General features: G+C 36.3%; 1 protein-coding gene across 1 annotated transcript; it reads right to left on the bottom strand.

Annotated features, from left to right (window-relative positions):
- Positions 1-8,621: 8,621 nt before the first annotated feature.
- znf277 (zinc finger protein 277) lies at positions 8,622-25,389 on the bottom strand. The gene is made up of 12 exons (XM_030137442.1): positions 25,356-25,389; positions 23,276-23,486; positions 20,980-21,068; positions 19,780-19,862; positions 18,311-18,402; positions 15,358-15,468; positions 15,027-15,159; positions 14,743-14,810; positions 12,996-13,092; positions 12,770-12,812; positions 10,855-11,029; positions 8,622-9,489 (listed from the first exon to the last, which is right to left on the bottom strand). Exons 1-12 carry the CDS (start codon positions 25,381-25,383, stop codon positions 9,306-9,308), a joined length of 1,314 nt encoding a protein of 437 aa, XP_029993302.1. The 5' UTR covers positions 25,384-25,389; the 3' UTR covers positions 8,622-9,305.
- Between the last annotated feature and the right edge of the window lie 1,280 nt (positions 25,390-26,669).

Here is a 26,669-nt window from a genome sequence, read left to right as displayed (position 1 = left end):
TTTTTTATACTGTGATCGAGAGTCATGCAACAAATTTTTTATCAAGTGCACTGTTTATTTTCCACGTGTCCCTGAATGACAATAAAGTGATCTATCTATCTATCTATCTATCTATCTATCTATCTATCTATCTATCTATCTATCTATCTATCTATCTATCTATCTATCTATCTATCTATCTATCTATGCAAAAATCATACGTCCACTTGGAGGCTGCAGAAACTAGTGAAAAATATCTGGTTCTCCAACTGCTTTCATTTCATATTTGTATTTACATTATTTACTCATAACTATACAACTCCTGTAGTGTAAAAATACTGAACTACAAGCACGCATACATCCAGAACATACTGATTTTATTCTTTTATCAGATCTCTTTGGGCCCGTATTACTGCTGTATTAATATAGTATCAATAGTAATTTCTATTACTTTACATGCTGTTGTTAAATCTACAACCAAGCATCATATTCTATAAAATCATCATATGTTGCAAGTTACTGTGTTTTGTAAAAAGTCAAAATGCTTTTCATGAGGTACAAAATCCTTCCTGCTTTCAGCTTTGTAGAAATGCATTTTCAGCATTTTTTTTAGTCTAAGAAGGCAAATAATTGTTCAGCATTACCCAAAAAGTAACACTTCATCCTGCAGTTTATCACAAACATTCAGAATCAATACAATTCAAGATGCGTAGTTTTCACTGGACAGGAAGGAAATGGAAAATTATAACATGGCATGTAGTGAGATGTGTATGTAAATCAGTCAGCAATAAGAGTAATGTTTGTGCATAAAATGGAAATACTCATGTACCTCAGATTTGTACTTAAGTCCTTAAATAGAAGTACTTACACACATTCAATTGCTTTTCAGATTTCCATGTTGGAGATCTACAATGACACTCTGAACGACCTGCTAACCAAAAACCCCGGTGCTGCTCTGGACCTACGAGTCCAGGGGAAGTCGGTGTCAGTGCCAGGCCTGACCCAGATCCAGGTCCAGACTGAGGCCGACATCCTCAACGTGATGGAAACAGGAGAAAAGAACAGGAAGATCGCCTCCACCAAGATGAACATACAGAGGTTCGGCTCAGTTATACATTACTTACAAAAAGTTTTCGTCTCTTTGGATTTTTATGTAAAGCTACAGATTCTCTATTGGACCAGGGTCTGGGTTTAGACTGGACCACTTCAGAACATTCAATTTGTTTTCTAGTATTTGTTTTCTAGTGTCTCTGTAGTCTTTGCTGTATGCATTGGATCATTGTCCTGCAGAAAAATAAATGTTTCCCAAGTCCGGGTTGTCCTGTAGACCAGGAGTGTTGATCAATCAATCAATTTATTACAAAATTATTACAAACTGTTAAAATTGACAATTTATTTACAAGATACATTTTGTAAAAGGACACCCCAGAAGCAGTCCTCAGCTTATAAATGGGGGCCCTTAAACATGTGATAAGAGACACAATATACATTATAATCTTTAATAAATTCAAATGTTCTAAATAACTTCAAGTATATTTTAAAATATTTGCCTATCTACCTAACAATGTTTCCTTTCCTTTTCCTGAGTCCTACTGTAGTCAGCATATTCCAGTCTTCTCAGATAATTTAATAGTCAGACATGGGGCTTTATCCGCATAAATAAAGAGTTTACATGGTTTGTATATCAACCACCGGCTATCTGTTTGACACCCCTGCTGTAGACTGAAGCAGATTCTCCTCCAAGATTTTCATACATTTTGCTGCATTCAGAGCCAAGCATCCCTGTAGCAGGATGCTGTCACCCACATGCTTCACGATGGGGATATGAAAGTGTTTGCACTGCAAAAATCAAAATCTAACAAGTGTATTTTTTATCATTTCTAGTCAAAATATCTCATCTCACTTAAAACTAGAAGAGCAGAAGAGAGTGCAGACCTCTGCCAAAGCAGATCAGTCCCCCCACCCACCCACCACCAAAATGTAATCATTACCTCTGCCAGGACGTATTGTGATTGCTTAGCTTTGTGTGTTTGCGTGTGTGTTTGTTTGTTAGCAAGATAATTCAAAAAGTTACGGACGGATTTTCATAAAATTTTCAGGAAATGTTGATACTGGTACAAGGAAGACATTATTAAATTTTGGTGGTGATCGGGGGGGGATCTGTCTTGGCGGAGGTCTGCGCTCTCTGAGTGCCTTTCTTGTTTGTTCCTTGTGCCAGTATCAACATTTCCTGAAAATTTCATGAAAATCTGTCCATAACTTTTTGAGTTATCTTGCTAACAGACAGGCAGACAGAAAAACCTGATGATAACATACAGGGGTTGGACAAAATAATGGAAACACCTTCACCTCAAGATGATAATGCCCCAATCCATACAGCTAGAATTGTTAAGAATGGCATGAGGAACATTCTAATGAAGTTGAGCATCTCGTATGGCCGGCACAGTCCCCAGACCTCAACATTATTGAGCATTTATGGTCAGTTTTAGAGATTCAAGTAAGACGTCGATTTCCACCGCCATCGTCTCTAAAAGAGTTGGAGGGTATTCTAACTGAAGAATGGCTTAAAATTCCTTTGGAAACAATTCACAAGTTGTATGAATCAATACCTCGGAGAATTGAGGCTGTAATTGCCGCAAAAGGCGGACCTACGCCATATTAAATTATATTTTGTTGATTTTTTAAGGTGTTTCCATTATTTTGTCCAACCCCTGTAACTTCCGCCATTACATTTGGTGGAGGTAATAAGACATAATCACCTGAAGAGTAACTTGTAAGAGATATAATTCAAGCAAAAAATCTGCCAGTGGAACAAGTGAAAATGATCTTTGTAAAATTTCTTGAAATAAGATTTTCAAGCTCTGTTGTCTAAAGATAAGTTCTTATATCTCACTGAAAAGTTACTCTTTAGGTGATTATGTTTTATTTTAAGTGTGATGAGATATTTTGACTAGAAATGAGAAAAATACACTTGATAAGATTTTGATTTTTGCAGTGTGGAGTCCTCCAATCATAGCATCTGTTTTGGTCTCATTAGGCCAAAAAAACCTTCTTCCAGTTGACCTTGGAGTCTCCACATAACTTTAGGTTAATTTTAGTTAAGATTTCTCCAACAGTATTCTCTCTGTGTTGACCCTTTCCCATGAACTCAGACCAGTGAAAACCCTGAACATCAGCTGCTGTCTGTGCAGCCTCTCCATCTCAGCTGCTAAAGCTCTTAACTCCTTCACAGCGGTCATAGGGGTCTGGACCTGGTCTGGGCAGATTTACACATAGTCCCAAATTCCTTCTATTTCTTAATGATGGATTTACCTGAACTCCAGGGGATGGTTCAGTAACTTGGTGATTTTTTTATACATTCATTCCCTGACTTGTACTTTGCAATAAACTTTTCTCTTGAGCTGCTTGAAGTATTCCTTTTGTCTTTACAGAGTAATTGTAGACATGAATACTGATTAACCATTTATACTACAGTCACTTAAGACACATTCACTGCACTCAGGTAATCTCCATTCACTAACACACACATTACGAACATTACTAACACCAGCCTAGATCAGCCACTTTTAAGGAGGTTAGTATTCTTGCAATCACTTTTTTTCAATCATATATTTGCAATTAATTGGCAATAAATTGTAGAATTGTGTTTTCACTTTGACATTAAACATTTATTTTTGTATCAAAGTCGACTTAAATTGTCCATGATTCCATTTATTTCAAAGTAAGTGAAAGACATCCAAAGGGGTGAATACTTTTTAAAAGGTACCGTAGAAAACATCCCAGAGTGTTTTATCAGATGTCTGCTGCTGTTGCTCTTCTTCATCCTCAGCTCTCGTTCTCACCTGGTGGTGGCGCTGGAGGTGGAGGGCTCAGACGAGGTGTCAGGACTGACATCACGGGGTACGTTGACCTTGTGTGACCTGGCGGGATCTGAACGGATCGCTAAGACCGAAGCCACGGGGCAGAGGCTGGTGGAGGCCGCCGCCATCAACAAATCACTGACTGCACTGGGACAGGTATGAAGGAGGGTCAGGACCACCTGGGGTTTAGGTTCAACCCTGTTCTTATTAAATGAGCCGGTTAAGATTTTGCACGTGTTAATATATAATACATACTGTCAAAGTGAGTTTAATACATAAACATGGAGGTTCTGCACAAGTTTTAAGTTAAATTAATCCTTAAAAAGCCCTGTGATGAACTGGCGACATGTCCAGGGTGTACCCCGCCTTCGCCCTATGTAGCTGGGATAGGCTCCAAGCGACCCCCGTGACCCTAGTGAGGATGAAACGGGTTCAGAAAATGAATGAATGAATAATCCGTAAAAATATCTGGTTGACAGTTGTAAATGTTTGGACATGTTTTCTGCTTTAAACTGTTGCAGAATGAGACGTTTTTGTGCACTGTCCAGGGTCCAAATAAAAAACTCCAGACTTTTTCAAAACTATTTTTTCCCTCAGACCTTGACTTTATGTACTTTTATACTTCGTCCCTGCTTTTTTAGTTGAGATTGTACCTGTTGTGTGTCATAGAAAAGTTCATTAGAAAAAATTTACAGATGAATGAATGTATAATTTGCAGTAAATTGTGTTTTACTGACAGAAACGTTTTCAAAACATGAAAATCACAAAAGTGCATGAATATCACACAAACGAGTTTGACTCGAATCATTCCAGTACCGACCAGTTAGTGAAATCATATCAAGTTTTTTATGCTTTCCTCTTATATTTATTATCTTACAGGATTATGTGCCTTTGAGCATACTCTAAAATTCGACTATGAGAGAAACTTTTTTTTTTTATTTAAGTCTTTCACACAAAATTCCAGACTTTTTAAGATTTTCAAGACCTACCCAAGCTCCCCGAGTGTCCCTTTTCTCTATTCACACCCATTTGACTAAATCTGTGATGCAACATACATCACAAAATAGCACATGATCAGTTAGAGCAGTGGTTCTCAAATGGGGGTACGTGAAGGCACTCAAGGGGGTACGTGAGATTTTAAAATATATTTAAAAAGTGGCATCCATGCAAAAATCCTTTCAAAATAAAGAGCTTGATCACAGCAGTTGCCTCCCTGCCACCAAGAATGACAAAGATCCTCAGCGAAGCACAAGCCCAAATGTGTCACTAAAATGTCTGACTAAATGCAAAAACACTCATTTCAGTACAACAATGCAATATTCAGTGTTGACAGCTGGTAATGTTGTCAGTCTTTTTTTAAATTATTAAATAGATATTTTAAGATGATAATTTAAAAAAAATAAAAATTTAACAGTTTCTGCTTTTATTTAAAATTAAGTTAATGATTTCTTTTTGAGAACAGATCTTTACTATGATCCAAAAGGAGGACACTTTATATTGATAATTATTTTTATGTGCACAAATCTTTATTTATAATTAAGTTAATTCTTTCTTTCTTTTTTAGTTATATCTTTTTATTTCCAAATAGTTCAAGAGAGACCACTACAAATGGAGTTCCAAAGTTTAATAAATCAGACACTGATGGCACAGCAGTCTGTTTTAAGTCATTTTTTTCAACCAAAAATGATTTGCGCTGGTTAGGGGGTACTTGGCTGAAAAAATATTTCACAGGGGGTACATCACTGAAAAAAGGTTGAGAACCTCTGAGTTAGAGCACCAATGCTGAACATAGATTAAGACATTAAACTTGCGTCGAGTCAGGTCAAAGGTCACTGTCACCAGGTGTTTGCTCCTGCAGGATTCTGCTGGTGTCTGTGAATTAGCTTATTGAAAAGTCTGGTCTTGACTAGCTCTATATGTAAAGTGTGATGACAGATCTTTTGTCATGATTTGGTGTTCTAAATAAACTGTTGTCTCTCCTCTAGGTGTTCAGTGCTCTCAAGTGCAACGCCCTTCACATCCCGTACAGAAACTCTAAACTGACCCACCTCCTGCAGCCCTGCCTCAGCGGAGACGCCAAGGTAAACCTTAGCTTAAACCCTTCAGCATGTGCTCTGTTTAAATTCAGTACTGAATCTGAGATCTGCAGACTATTTCTATGATTTATCAAATAATAATTTCTTCACTAAATGTCAAAGATGCCAAAGATGATGTGTTCAAATTCCTCTTTGCAAATTTAACCAGCGATCCCAAATAGAAACTGCTTTATTGGGGTTTTACTTAAAAATTTGCATTCAGATAAAACAAACACCACCAATAAATTCTCATGTTAGGTCAATCAAATCTCACATCACCAGATTTACCCACAGCTTCCTCTTCTTGGACATGCCTCATGTCTGGCACATGTATGTTTTCCATTGTTGTATTTGCAAATTTTTTTAATAGTACTTTATATATATATACAATACAGGCCAAAAGTTTGGACACACCTTCTCATTCTTTGCATATTCTTTATTTTCATGACTATTTACATTGTAGATTCTCACTGAAGGCATCAAAACTATGAATGAACACATGTGGAATTATGTACTTCACAAAAAAGTGTGAAATAACTGAAAACATATCTTATATTCTAGTTTCTTAAAAGCAGCCACCCTTAGCTCTGATGACTGCTTTGCACACTCTTGCCATTCTCTTGATGAGCATCAAGAGGTAGTCACCTGAAATGGTTTCCTAACAGTCTTGAAGAAGTTCCCAGAGATGCTTAGCACTTGTTGGTCCTTTTGCCTTCACTCTGTGGTCCAGCTCACCCCAAACCATCTCGATTGGGTTCAGGTCCGGTGACTGTGGAGGCCAGGTCATCTGGCGCAGCACTCCATCACTCTCCTTCTTGGTCAGATATCCCTCACACAGCCTGGAGGTGTGTTTGGGGTCATTGTCCTGTTGAAACATAAATGATGGTCACACTAAACGCAGACCGGATGGAATGGCATGTCACTTCAGGATGCTGTGGTAGCCATGCTGCTTCAGGTTGCCTTCAATCTTGAATAAATCCCCAACAGCGTCACCAGCAAAGCACCCCCACACCATCACACCTCCCCCTCCATGCTTCACGGTGGGAACCAGGCATGTAGCATCCATCCGTTCACCTTTTCTGCGTCGCACAAAGACACGGCAGTTGGATCCAAAGATCTGAAACTTGGACTCATCAGACCAAAGCACAGATTTCCACTGGTCTAAGGTCCATTCCTTGGGTTTCTTGGCCCAAATAAATCTCTTCTGTTTGTTGCCTCTCCTGAGCAGTGGTTTCCTAGCAGCTGTTTGACCATGAAGGCCTGATTCACGCAGTCTCCTCTTAACAGTTGTTGTAGAGATGTGTCTGCTGCTAGAGCTCTGTGTGGTATTCATCTGGTCTCTAATCTGAGCTGCTGTTAATTTGCGATTTCTGAGGCTGGTGACTCAGATGAACTTATCTTCAGCATCAGAGGTGACTCTTGGTCTTCCTTTCCTGGGGCGGTCCTCATGTGAGCCAGTTTCGTTGGAGCGCTTGATGGTTTTTGCGACTGCACTTGGGGACACATTCAAAGTTTTTGAAATTTTCTAGACTGACTGACCTTCATTTCTTAAAGTAATGATGGCCACTCGTTTGTCTTTACTTAGCTGATTGGTTCTCGCCATAATATGTATTCTAACAGTTGTCCAGTAGGGCTGTTAGCTGTGCATCAACCTGACTTCTGCACAACACAACTGATGGTCCCAACCCCATCAATAAGGGAAGAAATTCCACTAAGTAACCCTGACAAGGCACAGCTATGAAGTGAAAACCATTTCAGGTGACTACCTCTTGAAGCTCATCAAGAGAGTGCCAAGGGTGTGCAAAGCAGTCATCAGAGCTAAGGGTGGCTACTTTGAAGAAACTAGAATATAAGAGATGTTTTCAGTTATTTCACACTTTTTTGTTAAGTACATAATTCCACATGTGTTCATTCATAGTTTTGATGCCTTCAGTGAGAATCTACAATGTAAATAGTCATGAAAATAAAGAAAATGCGAAGAATGAGAAGGTGTGTCCAAACTTTTGGCCTGTACTGTATATATATATTTTTAGGTTTACCTTGTCGTACAGTATATCTCTAATTTACACATATTTCTATCGCATACTATTTTATATTTTTTAATATACAGAAAAATTATTAGACCATCAAAAGTCATCAAAAACAACAGTTATGCAATCAAGTACTAACTCCTGTGTGTATCATGTGACTAAAACAGACAGAAAAGAAAACATGGAATGCCTAAAAGCACTGTTTTTATCAGTACAATGCCATAGATATTGATGTAAGAACTGAAGTGATTTGGGTTATTATCAAGAAAACATGGAAAATGGAAAGATATCAGCTCTGAAATTAAACTCTTATGGGCTATTTTTGTTGTTATCATTATATTTGTCCAAACAAATGTCCCTTTAGTTGTACCAGGCATTAAAATGAACAAGAAATTGAAGAAAACAAGGGTGGTCTAATCATTTTTTCCACGACTGTGTCTGTATTTTCACATGTTATTAGTTGTAAGTGCACTATCATTGTCAGAGACCACCTGCAATTTCATGGCACAACCTGTGTAATCACAATAAAGCCTATTCTATTCTATTCTATTCTATTCTATTCTATTCTATTCTAGTCATTTGTCACATTTTAGTATTTTTAGTTGAATAACCATCCATAAATCATTAAAATTTGATACATTAATAGTCACTGTAAGCTTTAGATATTTTTAATGTTATTTTTATTTTGTTTGCAGTGCTGTGTTTTTGTGAATGTGAGTCCACACATGGAGGATGTGTCAGAAACGCTGAGCACGCTGCAGTTTGGCTCCAGCATTCGTCAGGTTTCACTTGGCAAAGCAACGCAGAACATCGTACCGACCAAAAACAACAAGACCGCCAAGTAGACGACAAACTAAAGCTGGATCAGGTTTCAGACATACTATATAAGAGATAGTTTTTCTTTATTCCCTGGCATCTTCAGTGTGATGCTTCACAGCTCAGGGCTTTAGTGCTCAACAGGATCTATAATGATCTATAATCAGCGGTCATCAAGTTTCACTAAGTTTCAGAAAGTCCACAACAAAACCTTTTTTTTTTTTACATAAATTAATAAAATTCATACGAGAGAAGAGCAGATGTTTAATTTCCTCTTTACTTGCTGTAAACTACCACTGGATCAACAAAGCTTGAATTACTGGACATGAACAATCTACAGCTCAATCTGTTCCTCTGAAATGATGGCATTTAAAGTGCAGGTTTACCTGAATAATGTCATTATTGGTTTAACTATTCTGCAGAGCATTTAATAAAAATCATTATTCAGTCCATGTGTGCTCCTGACAGATGCTGTAATGCATAGATCACAATCAGTCTCTGTAAAAAAAAGTCCAGCAGCGTCTTAAACTGTCCACATCTGATCATCATGTGCTTCTGTTCTTCAACAGCTGGTTAAGGACACTTGTCTGCTTTAGTGCTCTAAGGTTGGAAATGTCCTCTGCAATGACCGGGATACCATCACTGTGACTTTTCTCATCTTCTTCATCATCATCACTGTCCGATAGTGTACAAAGCAGAGCGTCGTTCTCATATGTGGGGAAATAATACCTAAAGAGATTGAAGACAGAGGTGTTAAGACCAAGACCTGTGTGTTAAAGGCTTGTAGCAAATGTACTGTTTGTTTTAGACAGGCATTTGATGAAAACTGTGGGTTCTGTTTACATGACAGCTGTACAGTAGTATTCAGTACATATCGTGGGGCTGGTGTTTGTAATATAAAGTGAGTTTTTCTGATTGTATGTATGTACACAAATTTCTCAGTAGAAACAGCTTCTTTACAAAACAAAATAAGATTTGCATTTTGACAGACCTGTTGTTATTCTTCCTTTTATTTATTCTTTAATTAATTATTAGTTGATATTTCATTAATCCTACTAATTAGCTGTTATCAGCTCCTATTTGCACTGTGTGTACAGATGCACAGGTATCTGACACTGAACTACTTACTATTACTTACAGGGGTCATATTTTGCTAAACCCACTGTTATTAGTTTTTGGTACATTTATTTGTGTATTTAGGAACCCTAATAGCTTCAGAACATTTTAGGTAATTGGCTTGAAGTTTGGACATATTTTCAGTATGAATGTTTGAATTTGAACCCTCCAGGTGCTGCAAAGCTATCCTTATATTCATTTTGGCAAAAATTGAGTGGATTTCTGCACCTGTTTTAATTCCTGCTTAATTTGTTGCATTTTTTAACTAGTTACATCACAACATTTGCACACATAAGGTCAAGACTCCCGACGACTATTTCTCCGAGTACACCATAATTGTTTATCAGCAGCAGCGGTTGTAGTAAAAACTGAAAATATGTCCAAACTTTGAGCCGATTACCTAAAATGTTCAGTTGTTGGGTGAATGGGACAGAGCACCACAGCCAACAACCTGGAGGGGGTGGGGCATGAAGTGGCTCATTTGCATTTAAAGGGCCAGTGCTCCAAACGACCTTTCTGGTGTCATTACTCAGAAATATAGTTGAAGATGGACCTGTGGAGCTGAATTAATGAAGAATTCAGACCCAAGCATAGCATTTACAGTTTATGTAGACCACAGGGAGATGTTTGAAAATGCATAATTCCATTTAAAAATTTCATTCCTTTAACAACTTAAAATCATCATTCTTGGCAGGTTGTGTAGTGGGATTTCTGGGATTTCAACCAAGATGAATGGATTATTGTCTATAGCTGGCATCAGATTTTTTATGTTCATGTTTATATTTTGTCAGAAATGTCATCACATGAAGTGACAAATGACTTCTCAAAATGAAGATTGAGATATGAGAAGCAGATGTCGACACACACAGTTAAAGAACTGATGCCCCCTGAAAGTTAAATCAGAATCAGAGTGTTGCATCCCTCACTGGCATCACTGCAGGAAAACCTCCAAAATGACACCTCATCTGATGGACTCACTGTGGTTGGTCCCAGGTCGACATCCCTGGCAGCTTCATCACATGGTCTTCGGTCATGATGTGCTGTAGGACGTCAGCTCTTGAGTCGAACTTTTCCTGGCAACCATAGCAGCGGCTTTGGTGGATCTGCCGGCGGATGAAGTTGACCAGTTTGACCTGCTGGTAGAACCGCAGATCTGTAGAAGAGGAGGTTAATATGAGCGTGTGCAGACCATAAGGACAACTGCCATTATTTTGAGGTAATGAAATAATCAAGCCATTATCTTGAGAAAACAAAAGGCCAGTTTCCTCTTATTACTGATAATATCCATCACAGATCAGGAGTGTGATGCCAGAATGCAGAGTTGCCATCTTGATAATGGTAGGGGCTGATTTGAGCTGATCATTGCATCAGACTTCACATAAAATTGACTATAACAGATAGAAACACTGCACTGTATCTGCCTGATATAAAATTTGTGACAGTGATCCTGGTGGGTGATATTCTGTGATCAAATAAACCACACTCTCATCTTTTGAATTCTCCATAATAACCCTTGTATGGTGTTTGGGTCTGTGGGACCCATTTTCAATTTTTATTAAAAGAAAAATGATGAGTAATTATTTTTTAATGATTTTTTTTCCCTCTCATATCTTGATTATATTACATTTTATTAAAAAAAAACTAAAAACGAGTAGCACTTTAATTCACAAATGTGATCAAATATTAAACATGTATGCTTTGTATGTTGCTTGTAATTGGAATAAGGTAAACATCTGTTGAGTATTTTAAAATTGTTTGATAGTGTTGAATTAAAAACCCACAAATGCAGCGTGTCCACTACACCCAAGAACACTGGTTGTATAACAAAACTCTGAACACCACACCAGGGTTAAGAAAACCAGTCATTTTTTCATTGTAAATTATTTCCTTGTCTCAAAAAGAGATAAATAAGCCTTATACTTAATTAACTAACTTGTTATTTTCAGATAAGAGCATTAAAAAATGTATTTCTTACAAATCAACAGGTGCATTTTCAGGGTTCCTACAAGTTTCTACAAGTTCGATTTTAGACTTTTTAAGACCTTTTTAAGACTACTTGGAACAGAATTTAATGCCCATTTTACAGCCGTACTGGCAAAAAGTCTTGACTCCTAGAATTTAGGAAAATGAATTTATTTACTCCAACGCTTGATTCCCACCCTTCCAAGTCATTTCTCACTGGGGGCTGCACATTTAGGGATAACTGGTTCCTAATTTCAAAACAAATTGTTGGGTTGGAACGGGTGGAATTGAGTCAACGATGGCTACGTTCAGACTGCAGGCAAATGTGGCCCAAATCCGATTTTTTTGCCCATGTGTGACCTGTATCCAATCTGTTAAAGACAGTTTGAACGGCACAAATCCATTTTTTTCAAATCCGACCGAAGCCATTTTTATATGTGGTCCTATATCTGATACGTTTCTGATATTTTGCAATGCGACGTCAGTCTGACCAGCCAGGTTGCATTTATCTGACCTTTATGTCATTAAAATGCGACAAATGTCACAATTGTGTGCCGAGACAAGATGCTTCCGTAAACACAGTGTGTGCCTGCGTGGTCACATATTACGTCAGGACCTCTTTTGTGCATGTGGGTCACTTCAGGGTCACATTCAGTTCATACTCAAAACTGATAGAAGTCACATTTAAAGTGTAATGTGAACAAGCACAGAAAAAAAATTGGATTTCACCAAAAAATCCAAATCATGCATTAAGACCTGCTGTCTGAATGTACCATAACATTACTTCCTTTGCAGCTTGTACATTTAATAGACACATTTAAAAACAATACAGCAAACAAGGTTATGGCAACATAACTTAAGATCTACTATGTCAAATTTAATACCTTTTTTTAATACATTTCACCATTTTTTTTAATGCAATTGTACTTACTGAGTTCAGTTCTCAGCTTATGAAGATCAAACCCATGAGCTTCCTAAAACAAACAAAACAAAAGACAACATAACTAAACAGCGTGACCAAGCCACATTTACCACATTCACAATCTGACCTGATCTTACAGCAGTTATTAAAGTCATCCTGTAGAATCACGACCAAATTTCACCTCAGTTAATTTAATCACTGCGATTTTAATGTTAATGTTAGAGTTCCTGCGTACTTTCATGTGTGTGTAGATCTGGTCCATTGTCTCTGACTGATGATCGCAGAACAGACACACAGCAGAGACAGGATGAGCCTGCCAGTCGGACCAGTCACTGTGGAGAATACAGAAGATATTATACAGATCAGAGCAGGCGCCTCAGCTGCACACATGAGAGGACCTAAAAATGAGGTCAGAACACTGGATATATTCTAGATGTCAAGGACAAAATGTTGAGTCATAACAGAGTCTGTGCTTTTTCAGATCGGCTGAAGTAATCAGCGGTTGACAGAAAACGCATTCAGCTTAGAGGTACGACCCCAGAATGATTTAAAGATTCAAAGACTTTTTTTAGCGTCAATTCACTACATGCACAAGACATACAGAGAATAGACATACAGTTTCTCTCATCTTGTTAACTCTATAAAAACAGACCTATTTTTTAGGCCTCTGCTCAAGAACTGCATACACATAATGAAAAGAGTATATCTCTGCAACCACAAGGTATATTTGAATAATTCTGGTGGCATAATAAAGGGAACACTTGTGAGTAGGCTGACAGATATATCGTTATCGTATCTATAGCTAAATATGACCATTTAAGATATTAATATCGAAAAAGCAACGATATAAACAATATAGATTTCCCCTGCGCTCGCCCTGCATGTACAGCTCTGGAAGTCACAACAAATTTCATTTTTACGATTGCCCTTGAATGCACCGCTAAAGCCAACCAACCACAGATCTTATTTCATGCTTGCTGTGGATCGACAGCTGAAGCTAACCAATGACAAACATATGAGGGCAGGACTGAGGGAGACAGAGATGGAGACTGACACACACACACACACACACTACATCCACAGCGGGGGAATTAAAAAGTAAGAAAAAAAAGTGACATGAGTGCGGAAGATAATGCAGCCGGTGGTGGTGCAGAATCTGATTTGGTGCCAAAACATAAATCATCCTCCATTATTTGGAGGTATTTTGGATTTAAAAAGGACGATGTGAACCAGAGCCAGGTGTTGTGCAAATCGTGCTTGGCGAAAATTGCGACAAAGCAAGGTAGCACAACAAACATAAATAAAACTGCACTTTCCACATTCTTTTGTATTATGATGTTTGTATTTTTCTGAAAAATGCTTGATTTTCACCGAACCCGTAGTCATATCGTATCGATATCGAGATATCTGTCATGAATATCGAGATATGAAATGTTGTCCATATCGTTCAGCCCTACTTGTGAGATCTGTTCAGATGTGTAAATATCAGTATATATGTTACAGGTTAAGAGGAAATGAAAATGGCACACAGCGCAAATGAAAAAGTTTCAGGTTCGCCCAAAAAAAAAAAAAAAAAAGCACTTTCAAGATAATTATCCCTTTGGAATGATCCAGCTGCAGCTCTAAACCTCTACCAAACATCTCTCTGCAAAGGCTGACTCTAATAAAGTGAAGCAGAACAAAATTAGAGAGTTTCACACAACAATCCAACTGGGGGGCACTCAGGCTTGAATGGTAATGCCACGTATTTAAAAAAAAAAAAAAAAAAGAAGGTAAAAAGACATTAAGAATGAGAATAAAAAAAGGGTATTTAGAATAAACTGTAACAGAATATGAAGTGTACATGTCAATCTATTTACAGTAGCAGCAGCAGTGCAATAGAGTAATAGTTATGAGGTGAGGAGATGTATAATGGAACCAAACAGAAGCAGATTCTTTATCAGATTTCTTCTTTTGGTTTGGTTTCTGTTGAGGATACTTACTCATCATTATCGTCCACCAGCTCACGGTCATCCTCGCTCTGCACCTCCTCCCACGTCTTCCCCAGCTCCTGCCGAGAAGGTCAAAAGATACACTTGAGGATTTAATGATAGAAAGTAGCTCAATAATTTGTCACTGCTTGAGGTTAGTGCTTGCCTGAACCCAAAGTCTTTTACTGACTGAAACTTCAAATAAAGTCTTCATGTTTGACAATCCTATAGATTCAACGATGCAAAAGAAGAAGATTCAGACAAAGTATTTTAGCTTGGAGCGTTAAAAGTTTTACCAGATAGTTGATGACGTAGAAGCGGTCGTACTCTCGGTTGTTGGCATTGATGCGGCGGTGAGCTTTCTTCCTCATGTGATCCTTTAATGTAGTTTTATCTCGAAATGTTTTTTCACAGTACAAACACTGCAGGCTGCAGAGAGGGAATCAGTAATGAAAGTTGGAAAAAGCCTCTCTGTAAAGATCAAACATGATTTGATACTTTTTAACCTGACCTAACTTTGAAGTTCTGTTTGGACGGCGTTAGAGGAGCCCTTCAAACAGCCCAAGTTCTTAATCATTCATTACTGGTTATAATGTCAAACCTGAGATCGACTTTTTAGACTCTTACTTGTCCAGTTTGTGCTGCAGCGTGTCAAGGAACTGGTTGCAGTAGACGATATTGTCGGGTAGTCCGATGCTAAAGGAGTGTTCTCTGGCCATGTGGTTCAACAGCGATGACCTGAAAACATGATGACGTCTCTTTGAGATGAAGACAAACCTTCTAAAACAGGGGTGTCAAACTCATTTTAGTTCAGGGGCCGCATTCACCCCAATTTGATCTCAAGTGGGCCAGACCAGTAAAATAATACCAGTGAAAAAAGTAAAATTATATTGTGATCAGGTCTACAGGGTGGGGAAGCAAAATTTACAATATTTTGAGGCAGGGATTGAAAGACAGTGTATGACCAATTAGTTTATTGAAAGTCATGAGAATTTATTTGCCACAAGAAAATTTACATAATAGAAAGTGTTTTTATTCTATGTGTCCTCCTTCTTTCTCAGTAACTGCCTTCACACGCTTCCTGAAACTTGCGCAAGTGTTCCTCAAATATTCGGGTGACAACTTCTCCCATTCTTCTTTAATAGTATCTTCCAGACTTTCTCGTAATAGTTTTGCTCATAGTCATTCTCTTCTTTACATTATAAACAGTCTTTATGGACACTCCAACTATTTTTGAAATCTCCTTTGGTGTGACGAGTGCATTCAGCAAATCACACACTCTTTGACGTTTGCTTTCCTGATTACTCATATGGGCAAAAGTTTCTGAAAAGGTATGGATAATAGTGTTAGGTATGATTATGACATCAATATATGTTTGGTTTCAAAACAACTGACGTAGTGCCTGCTGAGAAAAAACAACTAAATGTTCATTGTAAATTTTGCTTCCCCACCCTGTACATCTCCAAAGTTTCCCTAAAAATCTGAATAACACAAACAACTTGAATTATCTTCAGAAAAACAAGTGCAATTTTTAACAATATTATGCCTCGGTTTATCAGTTTATAATTTACACATGTGCATTACAATCGCACAAAACATTTAGTAACAGGAAGAATATTGGTAAAATTGCGTTTACTTTTCTTTAGACATTTCCGTTTGTTCATATTTGTTCAGGTTATTCACATTTTTTGTAAAAAGTATAATTTGGCAATGTAAACATTTTCATGTAATTTTACCTTTTTACACCAAAAAACAGAGAATTTGGGGTTGTCATAATTTATAGGTTATAATGATAATATTTTACTGGTATGACCCACTTGAAATCTAATTGGACTGTATGTGTCTGTATGTGGAACCTGAATTAAAATGATTTTGACACCATTCAGTTAATATCTTCAGTGTAATTTTTGCATTTCACAAATTCATCCCGTGGGTCAGACTGGACCCTTTGGCAGGCCGAATTTGGCCCCCAGGCCGCTTGTTTGACACCTGAGCTCTAAAATGTCTAAACACACAAAACCTCATACACTGTTTCATATTTGAAACACTGCAATGAACACTTAATGTTATGCAGTTAGGGCTGGGCAATAAAATGATAACAATATATATCGTGAAATAACTGTACCTCGATAGAAATATGAGACATGCTCGATACAATTTCGATACAATTCATTCGTCCATGTTTTGACAGACATAAGAAGAGCCAATCATAATTAAGTAGCGCCGCAACAGACCAATCACGCTATGGCCATGGAAAGTTAGGTTGACGCACACAGCACAGGTGTAAGAGCAGCCGCAGCACACACACTAATGTTTGGGCTGCGGTGGAAGGCAAGGTTATTATCCTTAACGAAAACTAACAAAATGATGAAAACTAGAATTGTAAAAACATTTTCGTTAACTGAAATAAATAAAAACTATAATTAAAAGAAAAAACGATAACTAACTGAAACTGAATTGTGTGCTTACAAAACTAACTAAGACGTATAAAAATTATGGATACAATTCCCTTAGTTTTCATCTTCGTCTTTGTTTATTTTCCTCAAGCAATTTTAGCTGCTGGCACCATATGATATTTAACGGTCCATCACTTGTGGTTCCCAGTCGTCTTCTGGTCCCCACTCTACCTGGAAACATGGAGACTAAAGGTGGGAGAAAGCAGCAGAGTCCTGTACGGGATTTATTTGGATTTGACGGTGAAGAGGATAAAAGATATGAAAAAACTCAAACTGAACTAACACTAAGCATTTAGAAAATAACAAAAACTAATAAAAACTAGCAAACCTGTTGTAAAAGCGAATTAAAACTAACTGAATTAGAGAAAAAAAATTCATAACTAAATAAAAGTAAACTATAATGAAAAACCCAAAACTATTATAACCTTGGTGGGAGGTAATGAGTGTTCCCTCAGGAAGAAATTTAACCAAGATCTCGGGCGACAGGGTTACTGAAAAGTAGGGTGCAAACCGTTTGAGTTCCGGCATACAACAGAGGCATAGAAGCCCAGAGTTGGACATTCAAAACGTGTTAAGGTTCACTTTCAGTTTTACACCAGTTACAGTAGTTACGGAATGCACCCCCACATGTACACCCTTGGTACTGTTTGGTGAAGATGGTCTGTTTTGTTTGTGTTCTGTTTAAAAACTTCAAAGCTTTTGCCTGCTGGTCAGACTTTTAGTTTAGTTTTAAATATATGGATCTGTTTTATTGATCTGAACCAGTTGTATCATGTTCTTCAGCACATCTGCCATGTTCAACCTCTGACGGAAAATAAATCATATTTAAATCAAAAATAACCTTGTGATGTCTTCACAACTAACTTGTGAGTAACGGAAAATTTAAGCTTGACAAAAATAGTGATTTGATTTATATTGTGATATATATCAATATCATCTGATATGAAAAAAATTATCGTGATATGATTTTTTTCCATATCGCCCAGCCCTGTGTGCAGCATAATCTTTGATGTTTTGTCTTTTATCTGTTATAATGTTAAGATAAAAACAGGGAACAAGGAATTTTAAACGTTCTAACATTCAGAAGGTGTGTTTATTGTTTCCCTGTCTGTCATGTGCACCACCTGTTGCCAGTAAACTCCTCGCTGCAGAACATGCAGAGTCGATGGAAGCTGCTGTCGTCTCGCTCTTTCTGCTGCTGTTCCAAAATCTCCTCCTGAATGAGTTTGACACAGTCAGAAACACACCACAGAGAAAGAACACTCGTCTGACTGACACTTGGCTTTTGCAGAAATTCTTAGAGCTTGATCATTTTAACAAACTGAGGCCTGGATTCAAATTCAGTCATGAATTTCAGTCATAAATTCCTTTTTGATTAATGGCAGAAAATCATACTTTGAGTCTAGTGTTTAACTGCGGGAGTTTTTATAAGCGTGGTAGTCATGTAGTTATTCAGGGTTCCTACAGGTTTCTACAAGTAAAATGTAAGTCTTTTTAAGACCTTTTTAAGACTACTTGGAACAGAACTTAATGCCCATTTTACAGCCTATTTCACGGCCGTACTGGCAAAAATCTGTGTCTCCTAGAATTTAGGAAAACTCATGTCAACCAGGTCAAGAATAATCTTTTCTCCAACCGAGCATTATTAAATTTACACTTCCTTTCACTTGCCAGCCATACCTTAACCTTCCCAAAGTCAGCTTTCTCAGGCGATGCATGTGTGACTAATGGCTGTGTGTGTGTTGGGCTGAATGTTCTGTGATCGTTTCTCACCAGGGGCTGCAAAGTTGGAAATAATTGGTTCCTAATTTCAGTATAAATTGTCGGGTTGGAACGGGTGGAACTGAGTCGACTAACGTTACTTTCTTTGCAGCTTGGACATTTAACAGACACATTTAAACAACACAGCCTACAAGTTTATGGCAACATAACTTAAGACCTAACATATGAAATACCTTTTTAAGACCTTTTTTAAGTACTTAAATGCAGATTTGTAAACTCAAGACTTTTAAGACCCCGCAGGAACCCTGTTCTTGCATCTGTATGAATAAACTCATCTTCTCTACCCCCTTAATGGTGGAGTAATAGTAACAGTGTCCCTTTGCCGCCCCTGCTAATGTCCTAGGTGTTGTTTTTTTCTGCTTCCTCAGCTGCTTTCAGCTTTTTCACAGCTTTTTGATGCTCTGCTCCAGTGACACCCATGTCACGGATCAGACAAGAGATTGAGACACTAACAAAGCTCCAGCGCCCCACCTCCACAGGGTGTCTAATGGCCCTCCAGCCAGATTTCACACACTCTACAGCGAGGTTGGAGAGGATTACTTATTTTAAGGTCCTGCTGTCAGAAATGTCTGTCACACAACGACTTCATGCAGTGCCTGAAGTGCAGCACTATGAATGTCATCGAGGAGTGACTGTCTGCTCTGTTACATCCACATCTAAACCAAAGGCCAGGGGGGTCAAGCAGTTTCCAAAAAAATATATACCTATGGAAAGCAATTCTCAATTTTAAATGAAAAATAAAAGCCACTACTGTATGTAAATTCAGTGAGGGAGATGAGTTACAAGTTAGAATTTGTGCTGAAATGCTCACCAGTCGTTTCTGTTGTAGTTTTTCTCTGAGGACCCGATCCTCTGGAAGAACATCACACAGTAGGTAGTAGTCCTCCTGTTTCTCTGTAAGGACGGAACACAATCCATGTAAAAGACTTTGTATATTTGCAGACAACCTTTCTGAGGAAGAGGAAAAACATTTTTCAGATTAATTTAATATTAGTCACATTTTTATAGAGGTTTAGGGTAATATTGAATCTGATTATGAATAAATCAGAGGTAGAAGGATTGTCAAACTAAGCAGTCATATGTAAAAAAAAAAAAAATAATAATAATAATAATTTTGGGTTTTGTGATTTTACTTTTCATTCTGCAACTTGTTTAGGTTTGGTCAACTTTAGCAGTTTTACCTAGCAGCAGAACAACGGTAGATCAGTGACTGCAAAATTCACATATTCCAATCATGCTTTATTACCCCACCCCCCCGAAGGGAAGGCAAGGGATACTGTTTTTGGTTCTGTTTGTTTGTTTCTTTGTTTGTGTGTTTCTTTGTTTGTGTGTTAACATTCTAGCAGCAAAACTATTGGTTGAATTCATACCAAATTGGGTTTATAGATTGCCAGCGACCTAGAATAGATTTGATTACATTTTGGGAAAAGTAGATCAAACTTAAAATTTTTTATGAATTAAAAAAAAAAAAAAATCCCATTTACTTATAATGGGCAAAATTTTAAATGTCTGTAGCAGCAAAACTATTGGTTGAATTCATACCAAATTGGGTTTATAGATTGCCAGTGACTCAGAATAAATGTGATTATATTTTGGGAAAAGTAGGTCAAACTTCAAATTTTTTACAATTTTTAAAAGTCTTTCCGTTTACTTATAATGGGTGAAATATGTGCGAGGGGTGGGTTTTTTTGTGCTGACACCAGTTGTTTGCAATTTATTGAATTTGTACATAAAATGATGCATAAGACATTTATCAAATCAATTCAAATTTTATTTATATAGCACCAAATCTTAACAAAAGTTATCTCACGACACTTTAGATTTTAGAGCTGGTCTAAACCAGACTCTTAAGCTCTCAAGTCACAGAGTTTATCAACAGATTTATGCAATTCAACAAAAAATTAAGAGGGGAAATTTGCGTCAGCATTGTGCTTCTGTGTTTTTGCCCCTATGGTGCTGTATACCCTGTAGTGTGTGCCTTGTCACTGATAATTATCTTGTCTCTACTCACCGACTGGTCCGGTGGAGTTTGTCTTTATCACGCTGCAGAAATCTGTGACAGGCTGCTCCAGGAATCTGCCCTTCCAGTACAACATATATCTGATGGAGGAGAGGAAACACATCACTGAAAGACCAGCAGCCTTTACCTTTAACATGATGGAGGACACATTAAACTGTGAGGAGGCTAGTTATAAACTGTGATATACAGGAACCATCAGATACACCAGATATAAAGTTTATTTATTGATCATTTGTACAATAATAATAACACCCTCGTGAAACATGGGCTGTGTGGTTGAATATAACATATCAAGTATTATGATTAATTCTCTAATATTTATATTATTGTTAATGAGTACTTAGGGTTCATTTAACATCAATTATGACATTATGCAGGCTGTTATTTTGCTAAATACAACAATATACCTGTTTCATATGTGTCTCTATTTCACTTTATCCTGTATGACAGTCTTTAAATACTGATGATAGTGGATCTTTATATTAGACACAACATTAGATTATTTATTTCCACCTTATTCACTGCATTAGTATCAATTGCAATTACACAGCTTCTACTTTATTTACACCATAGGACAATATTACAAAACTGTTTTTTTGGATACTGTAGCATAAACTATATTCATACACCTTTATGTACATGTATCTTTATGTGCCTACAGGGTGGGGAAGCAAAATTTACAATGAACATTTAGTTGTTTTTTCTCAGCAGGCACTACATCAATTGTTTTGAAACCAAACATATATTGATGTCATAATCATACCTAACACTATTATCCATACCTTTTCAGAAACTTTTGCCCATATGAGTAATCAGGAAAGCAAACGTCAAAGAGTGTGTGATTTGCTGAATGCACTCGTCACACCAAAGGAGATTTCAAAAATAGTTGGAGTGTCCATAAAGACTGTTTATAATGTAAAGAAGAGAATGACTATGAGCAAAACTATTACGAGAAAGTCTGGAAGATACTATTAAAGAAGAATGGGAGAAGTTGTCACCCGAATATTTGAGGAACACTTGCGCAAGTTTCAGGAAGCGTGTGAAGGCAGTTATTGAGAAAGAAGGAGGACACATAGAATAAAAACATTTTCTATTATGTCAATTTTCTTGTGGCAAATAAATTCTCATGACTTTCAATAAACTAATTGGTCATACACTGTCTTTCAATCCCTGCCTCAAAATATTGTAAATTTTGCTTCCCCACTCTGTATATTGGAATTATTACCCACATCTTTAGCTTAGTTTTGTACATTTATACTATATGAGTATATTTCCCTATTAGACTTACTGGTGTTGCACACTTACAGGACATGTTCATTATACTGGAACACCTTTTCTGAATTTACCTGTCAATTGGCAGCTGGGCGAGGTCAAGGGCATCACAGATGGACAGCCCACTACATTTTGATTCATAACTTTTGAACGAGACAAGTTTAAGACAAATATTACACATAACTGGGAAGATCTAAATGCCATCTTAATCATACTCAAAGGAGAAAATTTTGTTTCAAATATTTTTAAATGAAAAATATCAAAAACTACTGCGTCACAGATGGACAAAAAAATGAATGCCTGTTTTTGCAAGAATTACAAAGTTCTCAAAAGTGAATTTCCTATGACATTTCCATCCTAAAATTTATTCAGTGTATACTTTAAACCCTCTATTTTACAACCTAATAATTGGTTAGAGGAAAAAAATATTTTATCATACCTAAATAGCAAGAGTTATGACAAATGGCAGCGTCACAGATGGACAACAAAAGTAAATATCAAATGAAACATTTATTATTTCAATTATCAATATCATATACATTTTTTTTTTTTTTTTTTTTACAATTTTACAACAAACAAATAATACTAACATTATATTCAAATGTATTTTGCATAGATATATGCATTTATTAATTTTAAACTCTGTGTCTAGAATATGACATAAATACTATAACAGTCAAATATCAGTGTATTTGAAATAAATTTAGTTTATTTATGAGTTTATAAAATGAACCCAGAATGACAGCAGAAAACTGTCACCTTCCAAACATTCACAATCAAAAAACTCCTCAATTTTTTTTCACAAATTTTTTCTTATTTCAAAACACCTTTTCCTGAAAATATAAGTAATTACCTACTCAGAAATATAAGTTTGGTGTACATTTTTGTAATTTAATTTTTTGGACCAGATGCTAACCTTCCCTTGACTTTACCCAGATGTAACATGTTAATTAACCATTTAGATAAATTCTATGCAATCTTTAATGTTAATGACTTATGTGTTCAAGGTTCTTACTCTGGAAGGTCTGCAATGAGTTTTACATCTCCGATCACCAGCTTGTGCTCTATCAGCAGGTGTTTGAGGAGGACATCTTTCTGCAGTAGAGGGGCAGACTCAGAGCAGAACAGACACACCAGCAGCTCTGAACTGGGATGATGCAGACTGGGAGCTCTGGAGTCGTCTTGCTGCTCAGGAAAACACAGTGGCTCCAGAATACTGTCCTGACCTGAGACAGAGACACAAGGCTGGATAAATAACACAGTCTGACAAGCAAGTTACTGAAAGTTAGTTGTCATTGTTTTTATGCAAATATCCCAAATAGGGATGTGACAATTACCGACATAACGATAAACCACCGTAAAATTGCAGACGATTAGTATTACCATTTAAATTCTAATTATTATGATAACCGTGTTTGATTACTGCACTTTTAGGGGAAAAAACGCCTAGGTAAAGATCTGCTTTTATGTCAAATATTTGAGTATAGTTTTAATTTATTACAATTTTGATTTTATATACCTAATATTTGGAACCAATATTCACTTTTACAGTCTTTGAAAAGGTTCATTAAGCATCTGTGTGTTATTTATGCAATAAATTATATACATTTTTCAAATCGGATTTTATATTTTTTGTGTTTTTTGTCCTTTTATGTTTTTATAGTACGTTAAAGTGAAAAAAATAATAGACAGATGATATAGATGAAGCTGTGCTGAAAAAAAAAAGATCCCAAACATGGGTGTAGTAAACATTTGTTTATATAGTGTATAAAGGCCAAATCAAAACTACTGAAAAACGGACAAAATAGGCTTAGACCACTAAGGGTTAATATTTGAAGGTTTATGCAACAGAAGGTACATTGTGCCGATTATTTTATTTGGTTTGTTTGTTGTTGTTTTTTCAAAATACAACTTGGTTAAATTATTTCAGTGTGTGTATTTGTACTTTTCGAATATTTTGAGCATAATTTCAACAATACCATGACAATAATGATAATGGTGATAATTTTGGTCACAATAACCGTGATATGAAATTTTCATATCGTGACATCCCCAATGCTAAACATACACCCTATTAACATATTTGTTTCACAGTTTTTGGATGTTGATCATAAAAATACCTTCTGCAAAACTGAACAAAAAATGTATCTCATCTGTTTCTCCTCTTGTAAACATTTTTGGAAAGAGCACGATGAATATATTTAATGTCACACTATAATAAGGAAAGCAGCTTCCCCTTACTTTGAATATTTTATACACTGTCGCCCATAAATTTGGAATAATTTTGTATTCAGACACATTCCTGTTTTTATTCCACATGAATAATCACCTTTGAACAGGTACAATGATTACAATGAGTCCCATTTACACTTTATCTATCAAGAATAACTCACATTTCAGATGTAAGATGTAAAAACATTTTATTACAACTTTATGGGCAACAGTGTTAATACATGTACTATCATTCGTTTTTTATATTATTTGAGAAATTAGACATTCACAAATCTAAATTACTTAACACAAAGCTGTTAAATGGATATTAAAATATATTTGATTGAAACTGAATATTATTTAGGGTCACAATAGGAAATACACGTCAGAAGCAGAAATGTACTTTTAAGCTTTTATTTTAAAATACGTAACCTTGACCCTTTTTTAATCATATGTCAGTCTAATGTGCTGTATAAATTAAACTGTACATATGATTTATTCCTCTTCTTAACGACTTTTAGGAGGAAATTAAAAGCTCTCTTAACACGATAACCTTACTAGATAGTCTATCGCTGTTTTCTCATTAATTTTCGCACCATGACAAATGGAGCGTGAGATGACTCCATAAATTTACACTAAATAACTTCTTATTAATGGTATTGTTGAAACTCATATGTTAAATAAATTGTTAAGACTTTACTATGAAAACAGTTAGCCTAGCCTGCTACCTGCTACCTGTCGTAGCTTAACCGTGTTGCAGTATAAAAATCTCGGCCTGTTTAGACTGACTTTAGACTGAGGAGTTTATTTACACTCAAATAAACTGATCCAAGGGCAAAACGATCTAATTAAATCCTTAAATATGTTTTAAAAACCTGACATACCATCCTTGTTCGCGTTGCAGGAAGCCATCTTGGATGTCACATGATCAAAACAGCAGCTAATTGTCCAATCAGAGGCAGCTTCTTCTTCTTCTTCTTCTTTATATTTTACACAGACTAGATACAGCTCTGTGTATTACTGCCCTCTATCTACTGCTTTGTTATTGAAATTAATTTTGGCAGTTAGATTTATGCATATACAGTATTTAACATAATTTTATATTTATACCAAAATTATAGCAGTATGCTTTCTGTTTCTTCATTTTAGTTATCAAGGCTGAAGAAGTTGTACACAGTAAAATACTTACTTCAGCTTCTTTAACCCTTTCATGCATAGCGGTCACTGCAGAGGACAGTTATTCTATGGCTGTTCTCTTGTATATTCATGAATTTTGTTGTTTTAGTTGTATATCAACCAACACAGTGGATACTTACGCACCATCCCATAATACACTGCATTCATACTGTTACTGTAACTTTGCAGTTCTTGAGTAACCTGATCTGTAGCAACAGATTTGAGTGTAAATCAAATGCTAATTGTTATTAGACTGTAATTAACATAAAAAAAATTTAAAAAAAATTGTTGTGTTTTGTTGTTTTTTGCATATTTTTTGAGTGCACAATAACTGCTATTATAGTATGTCAAAATGTGAGAAAACATCAGATTAGCAACATTAAAAAAAACATTTATCTCATAGTTTTCACACGGTATGACAGTAAATGCATGTTTCTTTGCTTCAAAAATTAAACGCATGGCGTCCAGCTAAGTGGACATTTTGTAACTCCATGAAAAATAGGTTCATATAAAAAAAAAAAAAAAAATCAATCACATTGTTTTTTGTCATGCCTAAAGAGGAATAAAAACACTCAGGAAAAAAAAAAATCTTGATTAAGGTTCTTATAATTCATGCATGAAAGGGTTAAGTTTTTTTTTTAACTGGATGAGATCGTGTCTCATTAGGGGTGTGGGCCATTCCACCCCTAAACACACTCTACATAAGCTAAACTCAAGATAACTGAGGCTTTCCTTCTCTTTTCAATATTATTTTTAGCTTATTCTGCTGTTTTCTGTATTATTATAACAGTTCATCTTATGCTGTTGACTTTCCTATCATCACATCTAGTCTGACATAAATGTACTCAAGCAATTCTATTTTTTCAATCACAGGCTGTGAAAAGACATGGTCGCATATTCAAGAGGTGGAAAATAATGCATGAGACAGATATGAACAAACATTGAATTGTCATTACTGTGTATTCATAAAGACAGCAAAATATTAAAATTAAACTGAAAAGATTATATTTTTAATTAGATAG

Source organism: Sphaeramia orbicularis, chromosome 6, assembly GCF_902148855.1.
Source record: "Sphaeramia orbicularis chromosome 6, fSphaOr1.1, whole genome shotgun sequence".
Taxonomy (NCBI): Eukaryota; Metazoa; Chordata; class Actinopteri; order Kurtiformes; family Apogonidae; genus Sphaeramia; species Sphaeramia orbicularis.
Note: the sequence above shows the minus strand (reverse complement) of the source record. Positions and strands in the feature narration are given on the sequence as shown.